The 24569-nt window shown below is 33.7% G+C and overlaps 1 protein-coding gene across 50 annotated transcripts in view; it reads right to left on the bottom strand.

Annotated features, from left to right (window-relative positions):
- GPHN (gephyrin) overlaps window positions 1–24569 on the bottom strand; it is a 689342-nt gene that overhangs the window by 115710 nt on the left and 549063 nt on the right. For all 50 annotated transcript variants that reach the window (XR_013521272.1, XM_078335184.1, XM_078335182.1 and 47 more), the window contains one exon: window positions 6008–6100. Coding sequence is in view for 49 of the 50 variants with exons in the window: in XM_078335184.1 (XP_078191310.1) it covers window positions 6008–6100 (93 nt within the window). In the remaining variant the exon portion in view is untranslated. The remainder of the gene's footprint in view (window positions 1–6007; window positions 6101–24569) is intronic.

Here is a 24569-nt window from a genome sequence, read left to right as displayed (position 1 = left end):
ACATATCTAACCATAGGAAAGGTAATGTGTGTACTATGTGACCTTACAATGGCTACAACATCACTAGGCAATAGAAATTTTTCAGCTCCATTGTAATCTTACGGGATTACCATCATATAAGAGTCTGTTATTGACCCAAATATTAATGAGGTGCATGACTGTATTTATTTAAAAATATCTATAAAAGAGACAGGTTAAAAAAAGTTGCAGTTTTTCAAGATGAATTCTACATGTTTAGGTAGGAGAGGGCAGAAGTGGAGGCATGATGGCACATGAATCTAGAGCTTGGAAAGAAAAAGAAAAAAAGAAAGTAGGCCACAGTATGTCATTAGAAAAGATGGATGGATTTGAAGGATTTCTATAGAATTGTTTCCTTTGTAATTCTGATATATCTGTTAATGAGTTTTTTGCTTTGCAACCGTAGAATTTAGAAGGAAGTGATAAAAGCAATATAAATCAAACCCTAATGGCATATGCATTATGTACACAATTCATGTTTAATGCAAGACTCTGAAGCTGTTCCCTCTTAGTCCTGCTTTTTCTAATGTCCAGAAAATACTTTTAGTTTTGTTCACCCATTTATTTGAAGAGTTCTGATTATTTATTTGATATGAAGTTGATACCACTAGATAAGTACTCATGGTGTATATAGAAAACAATCATACTCAAATTATCTGCCATGAAATTGTCCTTCTTCTTCATGTTCCAGCCCCAGTGATCTCTCTTTAAGTCTCTTTGTAGAGCTTATTTTCATTTATTTTCAGTAATAAAGAGTATCATCATTTCCACTTTAAGGCTGAACTAATTAGAGCACATAGAGATGGCATAACTTTCAGAGGTCCTAGGAAATAGGTGTTAGAGGAATAAGACAGAAAAAATAGTAATCTGTCTACTGTGCTTATAGAACCACACCATCTGAGACTGCAAGAAAGGCACATGATAATAGTATTTATATGCATAGTAAAATTAAGATTATAGGAGGGATTGCTAGGGAAAGGTAACAAGAGAAGGTGACAAGACGATTCATACTTGCTGCAATTACACTCAAGTATTAAATTAGGCAAATGTTTGGAATTATAAACAGGCTACCTTTTCTTATGGAAAGCATGGAGGTGGGCAGAGGATACACAAGTAAGAAGGCATCATGTATTCTTTACCATTATCTTCCAGGGAAAATGCCTATTAATTGTTAGTATTGGGAAAGGAGGTATTATTTTCTTAAATATTTTCTTTTTGAATTAGCTAAACTTAATTATTCCAAATTATCTATCTGTTCATGTGAGTATTACTCCTGTATTATAAGGCCTTCTTTTTCATTGAAAGTATCCTGTAGTAAGGAACAAAATAGGCTGTCAAATGAATTGCAGAACCATTTGTAGCCAAAGAGGATTCAAATGGATATAAAAAAGCCCTGAAATGTGATTACTGTTGAAAGAATAAGAACTACCTCTAAATTACAATGGCCGTGGATTGTCTATATGGAATTTTAGTGTACTCTAACTCACGGTATGTGGGGTAAATTCATGAAATGTTAATAGGGGCCAGGGAGAAAGTTAATGGGCAATTTAAAAATGTCCTGTTTATTTATTTTTGCATTTTCCATAAGTAATTTCAATCAGAATATAAACAAGAAAAAAAAACTTTAAAAATTCTCTGTACCAAATGGCAAAGCTTTCTCTTAATATATCTTTTCAGAACTGTATGTTACCATGGCTCTGAAAATAATTCCTGGTTTGTTCAAAATATTCCTTTTTCCAAATGATCTCAAAATAAGTTCTGAAAGGATAAACCTTTCAAATGAACTTTTTCAAGAAAGCTGAACTTGGAGTTCTGCGATATTTTTGCCTTTATTAATATCCACAAAGAAATTGCAAGACAATAGGCACTCACATCTAAATAGGAGGATGTGAATGCATAGAGGATGATTAGCTTTAACAGTGTGAAGGGAGAAACAAACTCCAAACATGTAAAGAATAAAAATACTGTACTGATTCAAATTGTAAATATGCCACTTTGATTTTTCTTTTATCTACTTTTATGTTTCAAATTCACTCCCACCTTAATGCAGTTTTAGATTTACAGATCTTCCTATTATTTTATATTATCATCACTTGATTCCTGCCTTCTTTACATTGTGTTCTTTCTTAATGTTTTATTTTGAGCTGTTTCTACTTATTTCCTTAGTCATTTTATTATTGTCTTGATTTCTGAACTCACATACCTTAAAGCAAGTGATCCTCCAACTGGTTTGGAGTTTTATCCCACATGTGTCTGAAGGATACTGACTAATGCTTAGTGATGCAGAGCAAATTAGCAACATCTTTACACCTAGAGGGTTAGCAATGCTCACGAGTGCCACTGGTTATTACTGGAAGGCCTAAGGTAAAGGCAGAGGAGAAGAAAATAGGGAGTATCAAGGGAGCAGGGAGAAAGGAACAAGAGTAAATGAAGACAGGGGTAGAGAGAAGGAGGTACTCAAAGGAGAGTGGCAGAGAGCCACAACAATTCGCCTCAAGGATATTCTTTACCAAAACACTGCCTGAAGGTGGTATTTATAACATAAAAGAAACTAATGAATACAGTTACCTTTAAAGAAATGAAAATCACCTTAATTACTAAATATGGTAAAAGTAACTTTTAGGTTTGTAGAGTTTACCTTCCTGAATTACAGACAAAGGTGAGGAGGTATAAACAGGAAAATCTGGCATAGTTGTAAGACCACGCCACTTGTCTACAGGAGACTTTTGCTTCTTTAATTATGATGTTCATATGGTACACACAGACATACTAACCATTCCTATTTTGAGATTTAACCATCAACATGATGGTTATCTCTTATGTCTCTCTTAGATGTTACCTATCTTGAAGAACTAGCATCCCTTGGCAAGAAAGAAACAATGTGAATCAGCTGCATGGTAGATAATGTCTTGGACTGTTTACAATCTGAGATGCCATTTTACATTTTTTTTTGGGTGAAATAACAACAACAACAACAAAGAAAACAAAACAACAACTCTAAAACAAAAGCATAAATAGGATACTAAATGGTAATTTTACATAAAAATTTTTTGATTGGTTGTACAGTGTCAGAAAAGTTCATAGGGGCTTTGCTCTCTTGGCAACAAGAAAAGCTAACAGCAACCTTTTTTTTTTTTTTTTAAATTGAGCTGCTGCTAGCTCATATAAAAATCATAGAACAATATTCTTTTTGGGAATAATTCTGTCTCTATTTCCTCACTCTCCCATTTTATATTAAAAAGACTATGAAAAACAGATTTCTTTGTCACTGGTGTTTCATCTGCTGTAGCTGTTTGCTCTACTCTGGAAGTAAGAATTCTTTGTCATTTTATAGTAATCTTGTATGGCTACAAATTATTAGATCAAAACAGAATTTACTTTTTAGATGGGCAATAAGAAACTATTTCAAGACAACGGTGTTGGAAAAGAAAAAAACCAGAATCTAGAAGAGCCAGTGAAGCTATCACAAGAATAGAATAATTTTCTGTCTGGACAATATTTATTCTAATCAACACTGTAGAAGAAATCAACTTGAAAGAAAAAACCATAGGAGCCTTTGGGAATTTGGTATTTATATTCTGGCTTTGACAATTTCAGAAGTATTCTAATCTAGTGAGATCAAGCTGAATGAGGTGATTCCAAGATAATCATCATGAGAAAGAATACACTAGTGGAAGTGAAAAAAAAAACAACAACATAAGCTCAATCTCTCTAACATTTTATTTATACAGAAAATGAGAGTACCAATTCAAAAGTTTTTCCTTTTTCAGAGATGGTTTAAGAAAATGTGTTTATAATACTAATAATAGTGATAATAATAGTTACTATCATTAAATATTTTAAACAACAATTATCAAGTGTTCTTCTTTTTTTTTTTTAATGTGTGCCGGGTACTTTACTAAGGCTTTCTACAACCTCATCTAATCGTTACAACAACCTGCTGGAGTAAGTATTGTTGTAATTATCATAATTTTAAAGATGAGAAAATGGAGGCTCAAAAATTTAAGTGATTTGCTCAAAGTTACAGATGGAACTGATACTAAAACACTTATCACTAGAACTTTGCTCAAAGCCTGTAGCCTTAATCATTTGCTATGCTGTTTCCAACATAAAAAGATAACTACTAAGAGATGATGATGGCACACAGGGGAGATTAAGGATGTATTTAATTATAAGAAAAAGAAAATTACAGGTTGATCATCCCTTATATGAAATGCTTGGGACCAGAAGTATTTTGGATCTTGATGTTTTTCAAATTTTGGAATATCTGCGTATACATAGTAAGGTACCTTGAGGATGAGACCCAAGTCTAAACACAAATTAATTTATGTTTCATATATATCCCATACACATAGCCAAAAGGTGGGTAATTTTATACAATGTTTTAACTTATTTTTCTAAACAAAATTTTGAGTGTGTTTTTACTGTGATGCTTCACATAAGGTCAGATATGAAATTTTCTACTTACTTGTGGTGCCATGTCAACATGCAAAAAATTTCAGATTTTGGAGTACTTCAAGTTCTGGATTTTTGAATTGGGGATGCCCAACCTGTATTTTCATGGCTAAATATAGTTAAAAAAACCAAAACCAAAACCAAGAAAGTGACTTCATAACTGACCATTAAAAAGGAATTGGCATGCTTAACAGCTCTGATAAACTGGACAATTTTTTTTTTTTGAGATGGAATCTCGCTCTGTCGTCTAGGCTGGAGTACAGTGATGTCATCTTGGCTCACTGCAACATCTGCCTCCCAGGTTCAAGCGATTCTCCTGCCTCAGCTTCCCAAGTAGCTGGGACTACAGGCACATGCCACCATGCCTGGCTAATTTTTGTATTTTTAGTAGAGATGGGGTTTCACCGCATTGGTCAGACTGGTTTTGAACTCCTGACCTTATGTTCCGCCCATTTGGCCTCCCAAAGTGTTAGGATTACAGGCGTGAGCCACTGTGCCTGGCCAAAAATGTTATTTTAAACATGTTTCTTCAATGATATCAACCGTGAATTAATAACCAATAACATAGTAACAATGTATCATAGTTTGAAAATCCCTAAGAGTAGATTTTTAAGTCTCACCACAAAAATAAGTATGTGAGGTAAAGTATGTGTTAATTAGCTCAACTGAGCCATTATACAATGTATACTACATATTTTAAAACATCATGTTGTACATGGAACAACAAAAACAAAACCAAGAAAATCAACAACAGTTTCGGAGCGATTCAGTTGAATTTTCATTTTGGGTTCTTAGATTGGAATTTAGGCAGAAACATGCTATTGAGTATTTGCTTTTAAATACTAGTGAGCTGTTGGGGCTCCAGAACTTTGAAATATGGCATCTTCCAAAGAATTAGAGGTTTCCCTCATTTCTGCTTTTCATGAAGCCCTTTACTGATGTTTGAGTTGAAAGCAGACCAGACCACCTCAACTTTATCCTCGTGTTGGGAATCTACTCTTTTTTCTTAGACCATATAGATGTTTTCAACTAGAAAGCATTTGGAAAACTTCCAGATCAGGAATGTATGCTGTCTGGCATGTGTAGGAACTGAAAGAATAAATTGAAGTACAGTGTTTTTATTTTATTCCTATATGTATATTTGTAAGCAAGAATTTCAGTAACACAAAGGATAAACACTTAATGTGATGGATTCCAAATTTAACCTGATATGATTATTATGCATTGTATGCCTGTATCTAAATATTTCATGCATCCCCATAAATATATATACCATATATCCACAAATATTAAAATAAAAAATTTAAAAAAGTTTTTATATAACTTTTCTTTAACTGAAAAGTTTTAATCAAGGTTGTACCAGAAAATATACAGGTGCAGATTAACATGGTTATCTGTGAATAAAGTTATTCTGACAACCATGGGAAAACAAATCTAACTGTTGCTGGGTGCTTGGGCTGTGCCACAAATCTGAAAAAAAAAAAAAAAAAAATACTGTTAGTCTGGTTATGTTTAAGAAGACCAAAATATTTACCTCGGACAGCATAGCCATCTTTTACTGATGCTGGGAAGGGGGGTAAATTGTCTTTTGCATATACATCTTGAGCAAGGACTCGCCCCATTCCATCTGAAGGAAGAGAAAAGAAAGAAAATGTAAATATTGAGAGCAATATGGTAAGCAGGCAGTCATAAACAAGATGGGCGTGAGTGCTTGTCTGACACAGCTTGTAAATGGACTCAATCAGACCTCCTGATTTCTGTCCCAAGAAATAGGAGACAGAAAGAAGAGACGCATTCTGGTGCCTGAAATAAAAGATTACATCCAATCAATTCACAGCAAGTGCTTGCAGAGATTATCTGAATATGAGGTGCTATACAGTAATCAAAGATGTGTTCAGTTAATATGTCACTAATCCTTTAACAACCCAAAGAAAAGCCAGCTTTAAACATTTTCATACCCATTGATCTAATAGTTTTACTTCTACAAATCTATCCTAGGAAAATGGATAAATGTTTCTGTACATGTTTATTTCAGAGTTGCATACAGCAATAGAAAAAATGGAAAGAAAACAAACTATCAACAATAGAGGTATTTAAATAAAAATTATATATTCTTAAGATGAAATATTATGCAGGCTAAAGTAATATTTATAAAGATATTATAATATTCATTGACAGAGAATTCCTATGATATATATTTTTACAACATGTAAAGTCAAACATGCAGTATATAGTCTTAGCTATATTAAAATATATCTGTACATATCAATAGAAAAAGAAGAAAAAACCATACATGAAAATATAAAGCATTTATTACTTAAGAATGTTAGATTTAAAATTTTTATTCCCTTTGCTCTACTTTCCAAAAATGTCTATGTTTTCTACAATTAATGCATCATTTTTTAATCCTAAAGTTTTTTTTCTTAAGAAGAGAAAGGTTAAAAAAAAAAAAAGGAACCATGAGAAACCACCCTCATGCTCCAGTAACCTCCCACCAGGCCCCACTTCCAGCACTGGGAGTTACATTTCAACATGAGATTTCGAGGAGGGGGGCACAGATCCAAATCAGCTAGCAACTATTTGCAAAATTGATGCGTAAGAGTTCTCATGTTGGTGTGTGTGGTTCCTCAAGCTTTGGAAAAGAACTGCACTTTTTATTTCCTTTCTGTCTACTCAAAGCAACAAATACAGATCTTACTCAAAATGTGTTTTTCTATCCTGGACTTCCAGAGCAGTCTTTACTTTTATTTAAATTCAATTCTTCTTAAAAAGCAAGGGCAGACTGAAAAGAAGTGAAAACAAATGCCACACAAAAACTTGAGCATAATTATTTTTAACAGCATTTTTCATAATAGCCAAAAGATGGAAACTGAAATATCCATCACCTGAAGAATGAACAAACTGAAGCATATCTATAAAATGAAAGATTACATAGCCATAAAAAGAAATGATATATTTATGAAAACTACTAAACATTGCTGAAAGAAATAACAGAGACAAGTAAATGGAAAGACAGCCTATATTCATATTGTTAATGTCCACACTACCCAAAGCAATCTACAAATTCAGTCCAATCCCTGTCAAAATCTCAAGGACATTGTTTATAAAAATAGAAAAGCTCACCCCAAAATTCATATGGAATCTCAAGGGACTCCAAATAGCTAAAACAATTGTGGAAAAGAATGAAGTTGGAGGAATCATATTTCCTGATTTCAAAACATATTATGAAGCCATAGTATTAAAAACAGTATGGTATTGGCATACACAGATATACAGATAATGGAATAGAATAGAGAACTTAGAAATAAACCCTTATGTGTACAGTCAAATGGTCTTTGATAAGGGTGCAAAGACTACTTAATGGGAAAAAGACAGTCTCTTCAACAAATGTTGCTGGAAAATCAGGTACCCAAATACAAATGAATAAACTTGGACCCTTACAATTACACTATATACCTCTACAAGGAAAACTACAAAACACTACTGAAATAAATAACAGAACACAGACAAATGGAAATACATCCCATGCTCATGGATTGGTAGAATCAATATTGTGAAAATGACCACACTGCCAAAAGAAATCTACAAATTCAATGTAATTTGCATAAAAATACTACCATCATTCTTCACAGAACTAGAAAAGACAATCCTAAAGTTGATATGAAACTAAAAATGAGCCCACATAGCCAAAGGAAGACTAAGCAAAAAGAACAAATCTGGAGGCATCATACTATATAGTTTGACTTCCAACTATACTATAAGGCCACAGTCACTAAAACAACATGGTACTGGTATAAAAATAGACACACAGACCAATGGAAGAGAATAGAGAATGGAGAAATCAACCCAAATACTTAAAACCAACTGATCTTTGACAAAACAAACTAAAACATAAAGTGGGGAAAGGACACCCTATTCAACAAATAGTGTTGGGATAATTTGTAAGCCACATGTAGAAGAATGAAACTGGATCCTCATCTCTCACCTTACACAAAAATCAACTCAAGATGAATCAAGGACTTAAGTGTAAGAACTGAAACTATAAAAATTCTAGAAGATAACATTGGAAAAACCCTTCTAGACATTGGCTTAGGCAAAGACTTCATGACCAAGAACTCAAAAGCAAATGCAACAAAAACATTGATAAATAAGTGGGACTTAATTAATCTAAAAAGTTTCTGCACAGCAAGAAACGATCAGCAGAGTAAACAGACAACCCATAGAGTGGGAGAAAATCTTCACAATTTACACAACTGACTAAGGACTAATATCCAGAATCTACAAGGAACTCAAGCAAATTAGCAAGAAAAAAAATCCCATCAAAAAAATGGGCTAAGGACATGAATAGACAAGTCTCAAAAGAAAATATACAAACGGCCAACAAACATGAAAAAATCCTCAACATCACCAATGATCAGGGATATGCAAATCAAAACCGCAATGTCATACCACCTTACTCTTGCAAGAATGGCCATAATCAAAAAATCAAAAAATAATAGATGTTGGTGGGGATGTGGTGAAAAGGGAACACTTTTACACTACTGGTGGGAATGTAAACCCGTACAACCATTATGGAATACAATGTGGAGGTTCCTTAAAGAACTAAAAGTAGAACTACTGTTTGATCCAGCAATCCCACTACTGGGTGTCTACACAGAGGAAAAGAAGTCACCGTACACGAAAGATACTTGCACATGCATGTTTACAGTGGCACAATTTGCGATTGCAAATATATTGCAAAAATATGGGCACCACCAGCCCAAATGCCCACCAATCAATGATTAGATAAAGAAATTGTGGCATATATACCATGGAATACTACTCAGCCATAAAAGGAACAAAATAATGGCATTTGCAGCAACCTGGATGGAACTGGAGGCCATTATTTTAAGTTAAGTAACTCAGGAATGGAAAACAAAACATTGTATGTTCTCACTTATAAGTGGGAGCTAAGCCATGAAGAGGCAAAGGCATAAAAATGATACAATGGACTTTGGGGGCTTGGAGGGAAAGGGTCGGAGGGGGTGAGGGATTAAAAAAATCCAAATTGAGTACAGTGTATACTACTTGGGCTATGGGTGCACCAAAATCTCACAAATCACCACTAAAGAACTTAATCATATAACCAAATACCACCTGTTCCCTAATAACCTGTGAAAATAAATAAATAAATAAATAAAAATAATAATACATAAAGAGCTCTTACAACTCAACAAAAATCAAATCACATGAATTTAAAATTAAAAAAAGACTTGAAGTCATTTCCCCAGATGCTATATAAATAGCCAACAAGAATATAAAAAGGTGCTCAACATCAATAATTGTCAGAAAAATGAAAGTGAAAATCACAATGAGAACATCACCTTACACTCATTAGGATAGCTACCATCAAAAAACCCAGAAAAGTTTTGATATAAATAAGGGAAACTGAAACCCTTGCACACTGCTGGTGGGGTTATAAAATGGTGTATCCACTTGTAAAATAGTATGAAAATTCCTTAAAAAATTAAAAACAGAACTACCACACGATTTCAGCAACCCCACTTCTGGATATGTATTCAAAAGAATTAAATGGGCCGGGAGCGGTGGCTCAAGCCTATAATCCCAGCACTTTGGGAGGCCGAGGTGGGTGGATCACAAGGTCAAGAAATCGAGACCATCCTGGTCAACATGGTGAAACCCCATCTCTACTAAAAATACAAAAAATTAGGTGGGCATGGTGGCACGTGCCTGTAATACCAGCTACTCAGGACTGAGGTGGGAGAATTGCTTGAACCCAGGAGGTGGAGGTTGTGGTGAGCAGAGATCACGCCATTGCCCTCCAGCCTGGGTAACAAGAGCGAAACTCTGTCTCAAAAAAAAAAAAGAATTAAATGCAGGTCTTGAAGAGATATTTGCACACCCATGTTCATAGAAACCATATTCACAATAGACAGGAGGTGGAAGCAACTCAAATCTTCAATAGATGAATGAATAAACAATTAAAGTAGTCAAATTAGTAGAAATAAAGTAGAATGATAGTCATCAGGTGCTAGAGGGAGGTCTAAAAGAAGAGTTATTTAATAGATTTAGAGTTTTGAATTTGCAAGTTGAAAAAATTCCGAAGATCTGTTTCACAAAAATATGAATATACTTAATATTACTGAACTTAAAAACAGTTAGGATGATACATTTTGTTGTTGTGTTTTTACCACCACAACAAAATAGGAATGAATTACTGATACATGCGATAACATGGATGAATCTTGAAAATATTAAGCTAAGTGGAAGATGCCAGTTACAAAAGACCATGTATTATATGATTCTACTTATATCTAACATCCAAATAGGCAAATGTATAGAAACAAAGTAGACTAGTGGTTTATTTAGGGCTGGATGTGGAGATGACGGGATAGGCGGATGATTGCTAAAAGTGATAGGCGTTCTTTTTGAGTTAATGAAAATGCTCTAAAACTGTAGTGATGGCTACACATCTGAATATTCCCAAAGCAATAAATACTTTGAATTGTATAATATATGAATTATATCTTGACACAGTTTTTTCTAAAGGCAAGTACAAAAGTTTATATATATATATATATATATTTTTTTTTTTTTAATTGCACTTTAGGTTCTAGGGTACATGTGCAGAACATGCAGGATTGTTGCATAGGTACCTATATGGCAATGTGGTTTGCTGCCTCCATCCTATATCTGGAATTTTCCCCATGTTATCCCTCCCAGCCTCTCTTATTCCCCCACAACAGACCCCAGTGTGTGATGCTCCCCTCTCTGTGTCCATGTGTTCTCATTGTTCAACACCTGCCTATAAGTGAGAACATGCGGTGTTTGATTTTCTGTTCTAAATATAAGAGTTTTCTTAAAGAAGAATATTTTTCATCTCTATATGTGATTATATTTAGAAAAGTTATATTTATAGCACACATATACATACCATCTGGTCTTTTGTTAATATTATTAACATGAAATTTACAATATATATAATTGGCCAGCTTTTTGTTTTGAATTCATACTATATATAGGGGTTGCTATATTTAAGGTAAATTAGATCCCTACTGGATTAGTCTTGATTTTGGAGTTGGTATAAAGTTAACTTTGTCAGCAAAGATTTAAGTCTCTCCAAAGAGAAGGGAAAAAAAATCTGGAGAGAAATAGGCAATCAAGTGGAAACTGGTAAGGGCTCTCCAGTCAGCAGCAGATACAAAAGAACTGAAGGAATAAGGAATAAATGCCAGATATACCTCTCTGCTGTATAAGCGGCTACATCCACATCTCTTATTAGAGTTTAGGACTAAACTATTTTCTAGTTTTTCTAACCTGTCAATATTAGACTTCATTTAATGTTAGATCAGATGATCCATATGGAATATAAAGAGTATATAACAGTGCTGCAAATTACTTTACCACATGGGACTGTCTCTCTTGCATATGTATAGACACTTACGTAGATGTTAATCCATCCCTTCCCTTTGCCCATAGGTAGAACCTAAGCATTAGTGTTGGATAAACCTTGTGCTTGTGATTTTAGAAAGGTATCCTAAGTCTTCAAACTTAAATGGGAACCAGGAAGCAGTAACTTCTCACTTGGATATTATGATTGTTTTAAGTTTAACATTTGGTAGAGAAATAGCGGTGAGCAGCTGAAGCAGTGGGAGCCAAAGGACTTACTGAAAAATGTAATTTCAGAAAAACATGACCAAAATTTCCTTTTACCAGTTACCCCATTCCAGGAAGAGCCCCATTATAATAAGCAAAAGATGGCTTTCCCAATAGGTGATTAATATAACTAATATGCTTGCTTAGGAACATTTGATGGTGAGAGTTTGCAGCTTTTCACAGACTGCTGTGAGCATTTCATTTTGCTGAAGGTTAGGCTGTGTGCCAAGAAGCTATGGTCCTGCTTTCATGGTCTGAGTAAATAATGTTCATTCTGTTCTACTTTCCTCCACACACTGTATTGTATAAATTCTGCAAAATAATGTCTTCAATTGGATGAAGACCATAAACAAATATTTGAAATATGCGTATTTCTGGATTATACAGAGTATCAGAAATCTTAAAGGCAAGGCTATGTATCACTGGGCACCCTGTGCCATATATACAATTAAGTGATCTCATGCTGTAGCCAGGAAGTGGAAAAGGACTGGCTGATACATTGTTTTGTGTGGCATGCTTATTTGTGCTGTAAGAAAATAGTGGCAGCCTGGTTGGATCAAAAAAAGTAGGCTTTTTATGTTGTTAGTAGGATACATAAAAAATTAAGTTTTCCATATGTAAGAGTGATTAATGAATTCCCCACTAGTTGGAATACTAGCTTTTAAAACTGAGATGACTGGCCTACAGGTATCTTCAGAAAAAGTCTTTACTGATTCAAATGTCTGACAGTGGACATACACACAAGAAAAATAAAGATAGGGAACTATGTCTAAAGTTAAGTATGATTTGTGAGCATTGAGCTCAAATATATTATCTAAAGGGGAAAAGTTAGATAGTTAATTTGTTTGGTTGGGCATTTATTCTGACACAGATAATACAGATGTTTCTTGATTTACAATGAGGTTACATCCTGATGCACCCATTTTAAGTTGAAAACATGGCAAGTCAAAAATGCACTCAAATACAACTAACATACTAAACATCATAGCTTAGCTTTGCCTACCTTACATGTGCTCAAAATGCTTACATTAACATCCAGTTGGGCAGAATCGCCTATTTTATAATAAAGTGTTGACTATGTCAAGTACTACATATCAACAGCCCACAAAAATATCAAAATGTAAATTTGAAGTATGTTGAAATTGTGATGGTTTTACACAATTTTAAGTCAAAAAACCATAGGTCAAACTATCATAAGTCAGGGACTTTCTATACTCTCTTCTTGCTGTCTAAGTTGTAGGAAAACCATAAGTCAAACCATCATAAGTCAGGACTGTCTATACCCTCTTCTTTCTAAGTTAAGATGGATATAGGAGTAGAAAGCATTCTAATTTCTCAAAGTCACTTATCAAAATAATCCCACAGTTATAAAGTTCCCTGTGTAGTTAGCTCTAAGAGGCTTTTTAGAAAGTTAAGGGAGAGCTTTAAGTTCAGTGGTCCAGGAAATTGATTCCTTGTAATCACTTTGGCTAACCAATATCTATCATTTGTATGAGTGAAGAGTGGAGAAAGAGTGTGGTAGATAGTAGAATGTTGAAAGGAAAAGATACTACCGAAGAGTTCCAAATACAAGATGTGGACATAAATCTATCTGTTATTGATTATAAATTCTTCAAAGGTTTACTCATGCCCATTATAACAGCATTGATGCTGCAACATTTAAAGGCCACCATTATACATAATCTACGTGAGAGGTTACTGAAAGATCTTTTTTCACACATCAACTATTCACCAAAAGAATTGAAAAGGCAATCTTAAAACTACTCTGCTTAAATGACCATCAGTAGGAACAATATTAACTAAGTCCAAGGGATTACGAGGGTTACTTGGAAAGGTGACGCATGTACAGATTTGAGTCTTTGCATCATTAAAAAAAGTGAATTAAGGGATACCTTAGAGATATTGCAGGGTTAGTTCAAGACTACTGCAATAAGCTGAGTATTGCAATACAGTGATTCACACAAATATTTTGGTTTCCCAGTGCATATAAGAGTTATGTGTACACTATTCTGTAGTCTATTAAGTGTACAATAGTATTATGTGAAAATAACAATGTATATACCTTAATTTAAAAAATACGTTATTGCTAAAAAAACTTGTTAACAATTATCTGAGTCTTCAGCAAGTTGTAATGTTTTTGTTTGTGGCTGGGGTGGCTGTGGCAATTTCTTAAAATAAGACAATAATGAAGTTTGCTATATTGATTGACTCTTTTCTTCATGAAAGATATCTCTGTAGCATGCAATGCTGTTTGACAGCATTTAATCCACAGTAGAACTTCTTCAAAAACTGGAGTCAATCCTCTCAAACCCTGCCGCTACTTTATCAACTAAGTTTATGTAATATTCTAAATCCTCTATTGTCATTCTAACAATGTCCATGGCATTTTTATCAGTAGATTCCATCTTAAGAAGCCCCTTTCTTTACTCATCCATAGGAAGTAATTCCTCATCTGTTCAAGTTTCATCATGAGATTGCAGCAATTCAGTTACATCTTCAGGCTCCATCTCTAATTCTAGTTCTTATGCTATTTTGACGACATCTGCAGTTACCTCCTCCACTGAAGCGCTGAACTCTTTAAAGTCATCCATGAAGGTTGGAATCAACTTCTTCTCAATTCCTGTCCATGCTGATATTTTGACCTACTCTCATGAATCACAAATGGTCTTAATGACATCTAGAATGGTGAATCCTTTCCAGAAAGTTTTCAATTACTTTTCCAAGATCCATTATAGGAATCACTATCTATGGCAAGTGTAGCCTTACAAAATGTATGTCTTAAATAACATCTGAATGTTGAAATTACTCCTTGATCTATGGACTACAGAGTGGATACTGTATTAGCAAGCATGAAAACAACATTAATCTCCTCGTACATTGCAATCAGAGCTCTTTGATGACTAGTTAGAAAAGTTATATTTAAAAAAAAACTTTTTGTCTGAATAATATGTCTCAACATACTTAACATATTCAGTAAACCACGCTGCAAAAAGATGTACTATCATCCAAGTTTTGTCATTATAGAGCACAGGAAGGGAAGATTTGGCGTAATTCTTAAAGGTCGTGGGTTCAGAATGGTCAATAAGTACTGGCTTCAACTTAGCCCTTATCAAGATAATCAGCCTGTCCTATAAAGCTTTGAAGACAGGAATTAATTTTTCCTCTCTAGCAATGAAAGCCCTAGAGGGCATCTTCTTCTAATATATAAGACTGTTTCATCTACATTGAAAATATTTTGCTTAGTATAGTCACCTTCATCAATGATCTTAGATAGATCTTCTGGAAAACCTGCTGCTTCTACATTAGCACTTGCTGCTTCACTTTCCATTTTTATATTATGGCAATGTATTCTTTCCTTAAAGCTCATAAGCCAATCTTTGCTAGCTTCAAACCTTTTTCCACAGAATTTCACCTCTCTCAACCTTCATAGAATTGAAGAGAGTTAGGGCCTTGCTCTGGGTTATGCTTTGGTTTAAGGGAATGTTGGTCTAATGAACTTTTAATTTCCTTAAAGACCTTTTCCTTTGCATTGACAACTTGGCTGTAACACCAGCAGCCTAGGTTTTTGGCTATCTTGGCTTTTGACATGTCTTCCTCTCTAAGCTTAATAATTTCCAGCTTTTGATTTAAAGTGAGAGACAAGCAACTTTTCCTTTCACTTGAATACTTAAGAGGCCGTTGTAGAGTTATTAAATGGCCTACTTTCAATATTGTTGTGTCTCAAAGAATAGGGAGGTCCAAGGACAGGGAGAAAGGGGAAAAGCTGATTGGCGGAACAGTCAGAATTAACAGATTTTTCATTTATCAATTAAGTCTGCTACCTTATATGGGTGAGATTTGTGGTGTCCCTGAATAATGACAGTAGTAAAAACAAAGATCACTGACTACAGATCACCATAAGAGATGTAAAAATAACAAAGTGTGAATTATTGTGAGAATTACTAAAATGTGACAAGAGACATGAAGGAATACATGTTTGAAAAATGGTGCCAAGAGACTTGCTCAATGTAGGACTGCCACAAACCTTCAATTTGTTTGTTTTTTTTTTTTAAAAGGAATATCTGCAAAGTCAATAACATGAGATATGCTTGTATAACATTCATAAAGTTTCATGGCTATTTATGAGATACTAAAATAAACATTTAACATGGTGAATGCCCTCAAGAATGTTCCAATGTAATTTATTTCTCACATCTTTATTTGAAGAACCATAGACAAAATTTTGGTGTGCTATATAGGTCATGCTTATGTATTACAGGCTTTATATGTCTATAGAGTGAAAACCACTGAATGATTTAGGGGTTAGGATCTTTGTTGAAAACCAGCACATTCATTAATCTAGTTATTCCAGAAGTTGTGTTAATGGAATAATATAATAAAATTCCTATACTTATAAAATACATAGCTTCTTCACAGTGCTATTGTGTGGTGCACTTTGAAAAGCATTGTGCACTTTTTTTCCATCTAAGGATGCTCATTATCTGGCAATGTGATGAGTAAAGGAAACCATTACAGTTCTTATGTCATAAAATAAAATAAGCTTTATGTAAGGTTATAGAGTTTGGAATAAATACAAAAATTATGATTACTAGAAGCGATTAAGCCATGATTTAATAGTACAAAAAGTTGCAATGGAATTGGTAATGAATTAGTTACTAAGTTGGGTTGGTGTTTCATGTTTATCACTATAACTTCCATCTGTGTTACATATATTCATTTCTATGTATAAAACATTAAGCTTTTAAAATAACTGTGTAAATATAAAAAGCATTTAACCTAATTAAAATGAAAGAGGTATTTTTTTTTTAGGGGGAATAATTTTTTAAAATATCTAAAATGTCCTTGAGGTCACAGAAAATGCTTCAATTGAGAGCAAGTGCCCACTCTTTTCAGTACTTAATGATGAAAACTTTGCCACACCCTGGTCAAATGAGTAGGATGTCACTGATAAGTGGGTAGCACTTACATTCAATGGGTAAATTTGTTGGTCAGGATTTTGTGCAAACAAAGAAAATGTTCACTCTGTAGTTTGAATAATTTAAATTCTTCTTTAATGGTAATCTCTCAATCATTGTCCTATTAGCTACAGGCTCCACAGGAAAAAATATTTTCTTGCCATAGTTTCTATAATTTTGAACCATATACTCTTTCTCTGTAAACCACGGATCTTAGTATTCTAAAAATAACTCCTAACTTTCCAACAATGACTGGTCCTGTGTTAGGATATTACTGTTGCCATTAATTAAAAAAATAAAGTTTACATGTAGGAAATATTTTATAAAATAAAAAATAAAATAAAATGTATGAAGAAACAAAGCTCCTATTTGGGATGTAAGAAGAAGTACATACGAAAATGCCAACTATGATACCGACTTTGAAGAAAAACTGGTGGCTTATTTCCATATTGCTAAAATCAAAGTTAGTAAATTAGCAAGGCATTATAGTCACAGGGTTGCAACAGTATTACCAAATCATTCACTGTTATATCCAAATGATAATATACTAATGGTTCATATTTTTTGTTTTTAGGAAGTTAACCAAGGAGACTGGGATTCTGCAGAAGAGAATTTTATAGAAACTGAAAACAAGATTGTAGACAATAGTCAATAAATTCCATATTTGGAAAAATTGAGTTAAAGTTTTGAAGATTATTGCAAATAAATTACAATCTTATATACATTCAGACACATAACAAACATATTATTGATTTAAATCTTTGTGTCTCTGATTTTCTTCTTATGCTTTTGTTTCATAAATAAAGGAAAGAACTGTGGTTCCCTGATACTTATCCACTGCTACTTGGGGTGAGCTAATGGCCTGCTAAGAGTTGCAAAGTCTTTGCTTGAGAAAACAGTTAAAAGGGTAAATCTTGCAACACTGGGTGCTCTAATGGGAAAGTGAATCAATTCAAACTAAAAAATGGCTCTGCTGGTACTGGCAAATCCTTTACGGTCACTTAAGTTTATCTCTTATCACTTTCAGTAATTTTCATAATTCCACCAATAAAACCCTAGGAATCGACAGGGATGGGTTATAATTTCTAAACAAATTGGGGACCCTTCTTTACTGGAAAAAGGTATTTTTATGTCATTCCTTCTGACAAAATTTCTATTTTCTTTCCATTTTAGCTGAAACATTTTTTTTCCACTGCATACATTCTGAATCCTCATGTAATTCTATAGACTGAAGAACTTCAAAAAGATACACAATTTTAAAATTGCTTAATAAACTACAGCAAATAAAACATGTATGTGGAAAATGTGAAAATATAATGGCCTGATAAGAGTTGCAAAGCCTTCACTTGAGAAAACAGTCAAAAGGTAATTCTTGCAGCACTAGGTGCTCTAATGGGAAAATAATGGAAATATTAATATTTTCAATATTATGGGAAAATAATGGAAATACTAAGAATCATACCTAAAGACTGTACCTTATTTTAACCACAGATTTGGTCAATAAAAGATGTGTAAATTAACTTTAAAAATCCTATTGAAAAAATGAAGCCCCCTTATTTTCTGGATTATTTTCTACTAAAATTGCTGAAAGAGATACATTTGTAATATGCTTTTTTTAATTTTAAATTTTATTTTTCTACATTTTAATTTATAATATACTTTTTTAAAAAGTAAAATAACATATAGGGACATATATAGTGGTATGCATAGAAGGAAGTGTGAGAAAGGAAAATTAGTCCACCCGATTGCAACATAAGGCAATTAGGCCAAGGTTATAGACCTGATTTCTGGGTGAATAAGTAATTTTATTCAATTACATCATTATAAAAATAACCCTCCTAAACAAGAAGGCTTAATAAGTACTGTGGTAAAAGCACACAAGTGGGACCCACAATACCGGGGAAAAAAGCACCTGAAAGCACATGTACGGAATGCTGATTGGTAATATAATTTTTGAATATAAAGATACCATGATTACTTACAAGTTGTGATTATACATACATACACACATATGTCACAAAAATATACTGAAGAATTTAGTAAAATGTACAGTTTGAAGAATGCAGGGAGTATAAAGGTAATGATGTAATAAGATGCAGAAGTAGAAGAATATAATGAGATGTGCATAATTTAGCAGTGTAATGAAGTTCATGGAATGATGAGTCTAAAGAGATATGAATACCTGAAGGGAATTATGAATGAGTTTAAGAGGCTGCATTCATGGAAAAATTAAAAAATAGACAGCAAATGCCAGGACAGACCAATATCCCTTTGCAAGTAGAATCATTCTAGGTGAAGACCTTACTAGACTGAAGGTAGAAAATGAAGGCAGTAATGTGGATAATAAAAATATATGCTTTCACTTGAAATATCTGAAGAGCTATCTCAATTCTTTACTTCAATTTTGTATAGCTCAATCAGAGAAGAGCAAAAATAAAAAATAAATAAAAACTTCTGCTTAATTAAATTTCCTAATGAGACAGAGATATATTACTGAATAATCTGGTGGGTGGAATTAAAATTTGATTACATCAAAATGCATACAGGATCCAGATGTGGGCCCACAAATGGAGCTGAGCCAATTTTAGCTTTGACTCTGTAATTTACAAGTGCTTATCTCAGGGCTATACCCTTGGAATCCTCATATTGGGAGAACACAGGAATGGGAAGCAGTTGCTAAATTCCAAATAAAGCAGGCTAGTGAAAATGAAATTTCTTATATGTATATTATATCCTTTAATAGTATCCTACAATAACCCTATATTGGGTAGACATTATTTACATTTTGCATAGGAGGGAGATAAGACCCAGAAAGGTTAAGTAGCTTGTTCAGGGTCACTTGGCTAGTACAAGGTAGAGCAAGTAAAAGAGCCAAAGAGTGTTTGATGGCAAAGTTCCTTCTAGTATACCGTATTTCCTTTTTCCTTATTCTCTCTCAGCCCCTGAACCATCAGGAAGAGTTAATGAACTCCCAGTATGACGTTGGTAAGGACTTCCTACTTGGTAAGCTCTTGGAATCAAGAGCTTCTAAAGGGCAGCGAATCTCAGCTTAAGATAACTGCCTATGTTCAGGCAGCTAACTAGCTAGAAGTCATAGATGGGAACATGTGCCTTTGTGCTGTGGGCAGTATTCCAAAAGAGATACTTCACTGTTCCAAACTTAATTCCAGCAGCAAAGCTTAAAGGTTTCTTGACTAGAATTGCTAAAGTGGAAAAACAAAAAACCTAGGTCAGAGACACTGAAGTCTTTAATCATATAATCTTAAAAAAGCTTAGAGCTTATATTCTAAAATAAAATTCCCAAGAGAGTAAAATCCTTTGTATTAAAAAAAAAAACCTCTAGTTTTTCCATTGTATACCGAAAAAGATTGGGAATTTCAGGGAATGGTGCCAGAATATTTTAATCTGCCTTATAGCAGTTGGTACTGTACCAAGTGTGAAGTTGTAATTTATTCATATCATGCATTTTACAAATAAAGAAAATGAATTACAAATCGTAGTCTTACAAATGTTATCATCCATGGTTATACCAAGAATGCCTATCAGTGGAATATTTGTTCCTTAAAAACCTTGCTGGCAGATAGGAGCTGAAAATAGTGATATGTTAAAAGACAGATCAGAGACAATAGAAAATTCATCTGTAGTCAAAATAGATAAACAAATAGAAAACATCTTATATATGCAAACACTTTTAGGCACTTGCTTTATAAGAATAATTTTTACATTGATTTGAGATGCAGTATGCTATAGTGAAATGAATACTAGACTGGGAGTTAAGAATCCTGGGTTCTAATTGTTGTAACCATAACTATTCTCTTATTATACCTCTTTGGTTCTAAGTGCCCTTGTCTTTAAATAAGAGAGACTATTTGATCTCAAGTTACTCTCTTACTGTTATATACAAAGTATTTCATGTACTATATACTCTGAAATTCCTTCATAGATTTCCCTATGGTCTATTGACCTTCACAACAATCACTTTCAGCATTTTATCTATATGTTAAGTCCTTAGTTTTCTGGGATTATTTTTGAACCTTCTTAGACATACAAAAAGTCATTTTAGAGATGTCACAGCTTCATATACATTCTTAGATTCAGTTGGTCCTAGACCGTTACTAAACATTGGTTTTCCTCTAAGGGCTTCTGCAACTGTAGGTGTTAGAGTGTTTGCAGAGGCAAAATATTTGTAATTTCATAGAATGTAAAGGCCTTTTGGTTCCCCCCAAATACTTTTTCCTACTCAGTGATTAATGAATGAAATTAAATAGTTTAGAGGTGCATCTAGCTGAAATCAAAACCAACTATAAGGGTTTGCTCAGTAAAATGCAAATGTACTTGGCAAAGAAAATATTCTAAAGCATAGTGAGAATGAACTTCTATTCTTTTTTCTAGGCCTTATTTGACTTATGACAATTCAATTTACAGTGATTCACACTTACAGTACTCTGCATTTTTTTATGTACATGTTATTTATTAGGGTATTTAAAATTAACAGTGAACAAATATGTCAGTCAGTTGTCTTATAAAACATATGAACAAGGTGCTATGGGAACACAAAGAAAGGATGTTTAACCCAGCAAGGGAAAAGGGAGAAGCAGACATCAGAAAATACTTTATAAAGGAGAAGCATCTTAAGCTTGATATTAAGGAATATGTGGTAATTAGAAGTAGTTAATATGAAGAGAAGTAAGACAAAGTTTTTCCAAGCAAACACTATATAAGCAAAGGGGCCAGATATGGTGGATTATACCTGTAATACTAGTACTTTGGGAGACTAAGGCAAGAGGATTGCTTAAGACCAAGACTTCAAGCCCAGCCTGGGCAACATAGTGAGACCCAATCTCTTAAAAAAAAAAAGATATATATAAAAGGCTTAGAGTAAGAGAGAATAAGAAGTAAGAATTGTCATGTTAGGTTTAGGGAGAAGCAAGTTCTGATGATAAGGAGGTAGGATAAGAAACGAAAAAATTAGAAGAAATCAGATTATAAAGGGCCTTTTATGACATGTCAAGGAGTTTGAATTTTATCTTGAGGTTGTGGGAAAATTGCTGAAGAGTTGTATATAGGAAGTGTCAATAACAAATTAGAAAATTTGAACAGATTACTTTGACATCAAATTGGAGAACGGATGGGGAAGATTTGAACCAGGGGGAGGAGAGCCTGTTACAATAGTTCAGGAAGTTAATAATAAAGATCTAAACTAAAACAATAACAGAAGTAATGCAGAACAAGGGACAGACTTAAGAGGATGTAGAAAAACAAGTATTGTAGAGGTAGAGAAAGTAAGTTTAGTATTTGTTATGTTACATTTACTAGCAGCAGATACATAATACATTTAGAATATGAGTTTGGGGCCAGGTACGTGGCTCACACATATAATCCCATCACTTTGGGAGGCTGAGGTGGGCGGATCACAAAGTCAAGAGATAGATACCATCTGGGCAACATGGTGAAACCCCATCTCTACTAAAAATACAAAAAATAGTCGGCATGGTGGCACACCCCTGTAGTCCCAGCTACTCAGGAGGCCGAGGCAAGAGAATCGCTTGAACCTAGGAGGAGGAGGTTGCAGTGAGCCGAGATCACGCCACTGCGCTCCAGCTTGGTGACAGAGCGATACTCTGTCTCAAAAAAAAAAAAGAACATGATATGAGTTTGGAGCTTGGACAAGTGCTGGCAATGGTACAGATTTAAAATTCACCTTATAGATGGTATCTGAAACTACTAGCCTGCATGAGGCCATCTGAAGTCAATGGACAAAATATGAAAAGAGCCAAAGAAAAAAACTGAAAGAAAGCTTTTCAAGGAATTGACAAAGGAAGGCAAGCCTGTAAAGGAGCCAATTAAAGGAGACAAGTACCACATTAATTTACCTATCTCTTCTGCACTGGGCTATGAAATCCATGGGGCAGGAGTTTGATTTTTATTCATCTTTGCATATACAGGACTTAACATAGCATCTAACATTTAGTTGATGTTTAATAAATATTTATTGAACAAAGTAAATTATGTTTCTATACATGATGTTTTCTAAACCACAAATCAAAGTGTATAGGGGGTCTAATTTATAATACTCTTTCACATAAAAAATTGAGTTTGATCCAACTCAAAGGTTCAATGCAAACCTAACTATTACTTTTCATCATCATAGGTGTAAACACTTGACAAAAAGTTACCATCTATGAAGAATCTGCTCATTTACAAGTGACAACTAATTTGATGAATAAATGAAGGGGAAACAAGCACATGAAGGGAAAAGAGAATACATCTGATGGCATTTTTTCCTAGAGGGAAAATGAAATGGCAATTTCCAAAATTTTTTTTTTTTTTTTTTTTAAACTAGAATGTCTCTTTAAATGTGACTTGGAATACATGGTGAGATTTTTCTAAGGACTGATGTTAAGGGAACTCCTCTGAAATTATGAAAAATCAGGGATGACTAATTTATTTTTATAATAGGTAAAAGTATTAATTTTTATAATTTAGGCTTACATTCATATTTTCTGAAAATGTCTTGGTTTCTGCTGATATCAATAAATATCTCAATATTGTACATTTAATAATAAACAATGATTCCATTAAAATTTTTCTGAAATCACATAGTTAATTCCTGACTAGTCCCCTACTCTAGTGAGTTTTCTAATCTTTCCTTTAATGAGGAGTAAAACAAAAACAAATGGTTTCAGCCTAACGATATTCATACCTAAAATAATGTGAGCCTAAGACGTAGAATAAGGGCAAACTGTATAAAAACAATTCTTGTCTATGTGGGAACACAGACAAAAGAGCTAAAATCTGGCACCATTATGTTAGCTGCCATTATTTTTTATAATTTAATGCTGGAAGAGGAGCACAATTATGTAGTAAGAGGAATAATGTAAATTTTGAGACCTTAATCCTATTCTTTTTCTGCTATTCTGAGTTTCCTTGAAGAAAAATTAGGGTGTTTTTGCTCTCTATTGTTCATTGTAGTTTGAATGTTTTATGGTTCTATAAAGTTTTTTATTTATAAAATTAATTCTCTTGTGTTGTTTCTTTCTACATAACAAATTAAGAAACTGTATTTTATTCAGATTGCACCAAGTGTAACTTCTTTTCTTGATGTTGGGAGGAAACCACAAGCTTTATTGGCTGGAAGTTCTCCTCAATAGCCTGGTCTGGGACTGGATGCCTAAATACAACTCCGATGCTGAATTTTTAGAAATGGAAGTTATTAAAAAATGAACTACTGGGAAATGCTACCTTTCTATTGTGTTAGTAATGCATGGATAAATTAATTTCTTTTTTTTACATTTTTACATTTAAATACATGTTTTCCAATCAGAAAAGATGATTACAAGACACATTAGTTGTCTCCCGTTTCTGACAGAAAATACATCAGATAGACTCAGAGTTAACTATTTTCCCCACTCAGTGTGAGAACCCCTTCTTTAGTTTGCAGTATTGATATTTTGATAGACAGCAGAAACACAGCTGATTTTCTTC

Source organism: Callithrix jacchus, chromosome 8, assembly GCF_049354715.1.
Source record: "Callithrix jacchus isolate 240 chromosome 8, calJac240_pri, whole genome shotgun sequence".
Lineage (NCBI taxonomy): Eukaryota > Metazoa > Chordata > Mammalia > Primates > Cebidae > Callithrix > Callithrix jacchus.
Note: the sequence above shows the minus strand (reverse complement) of the source record. Positions and strands in the feature narration are given on the sequence as shown.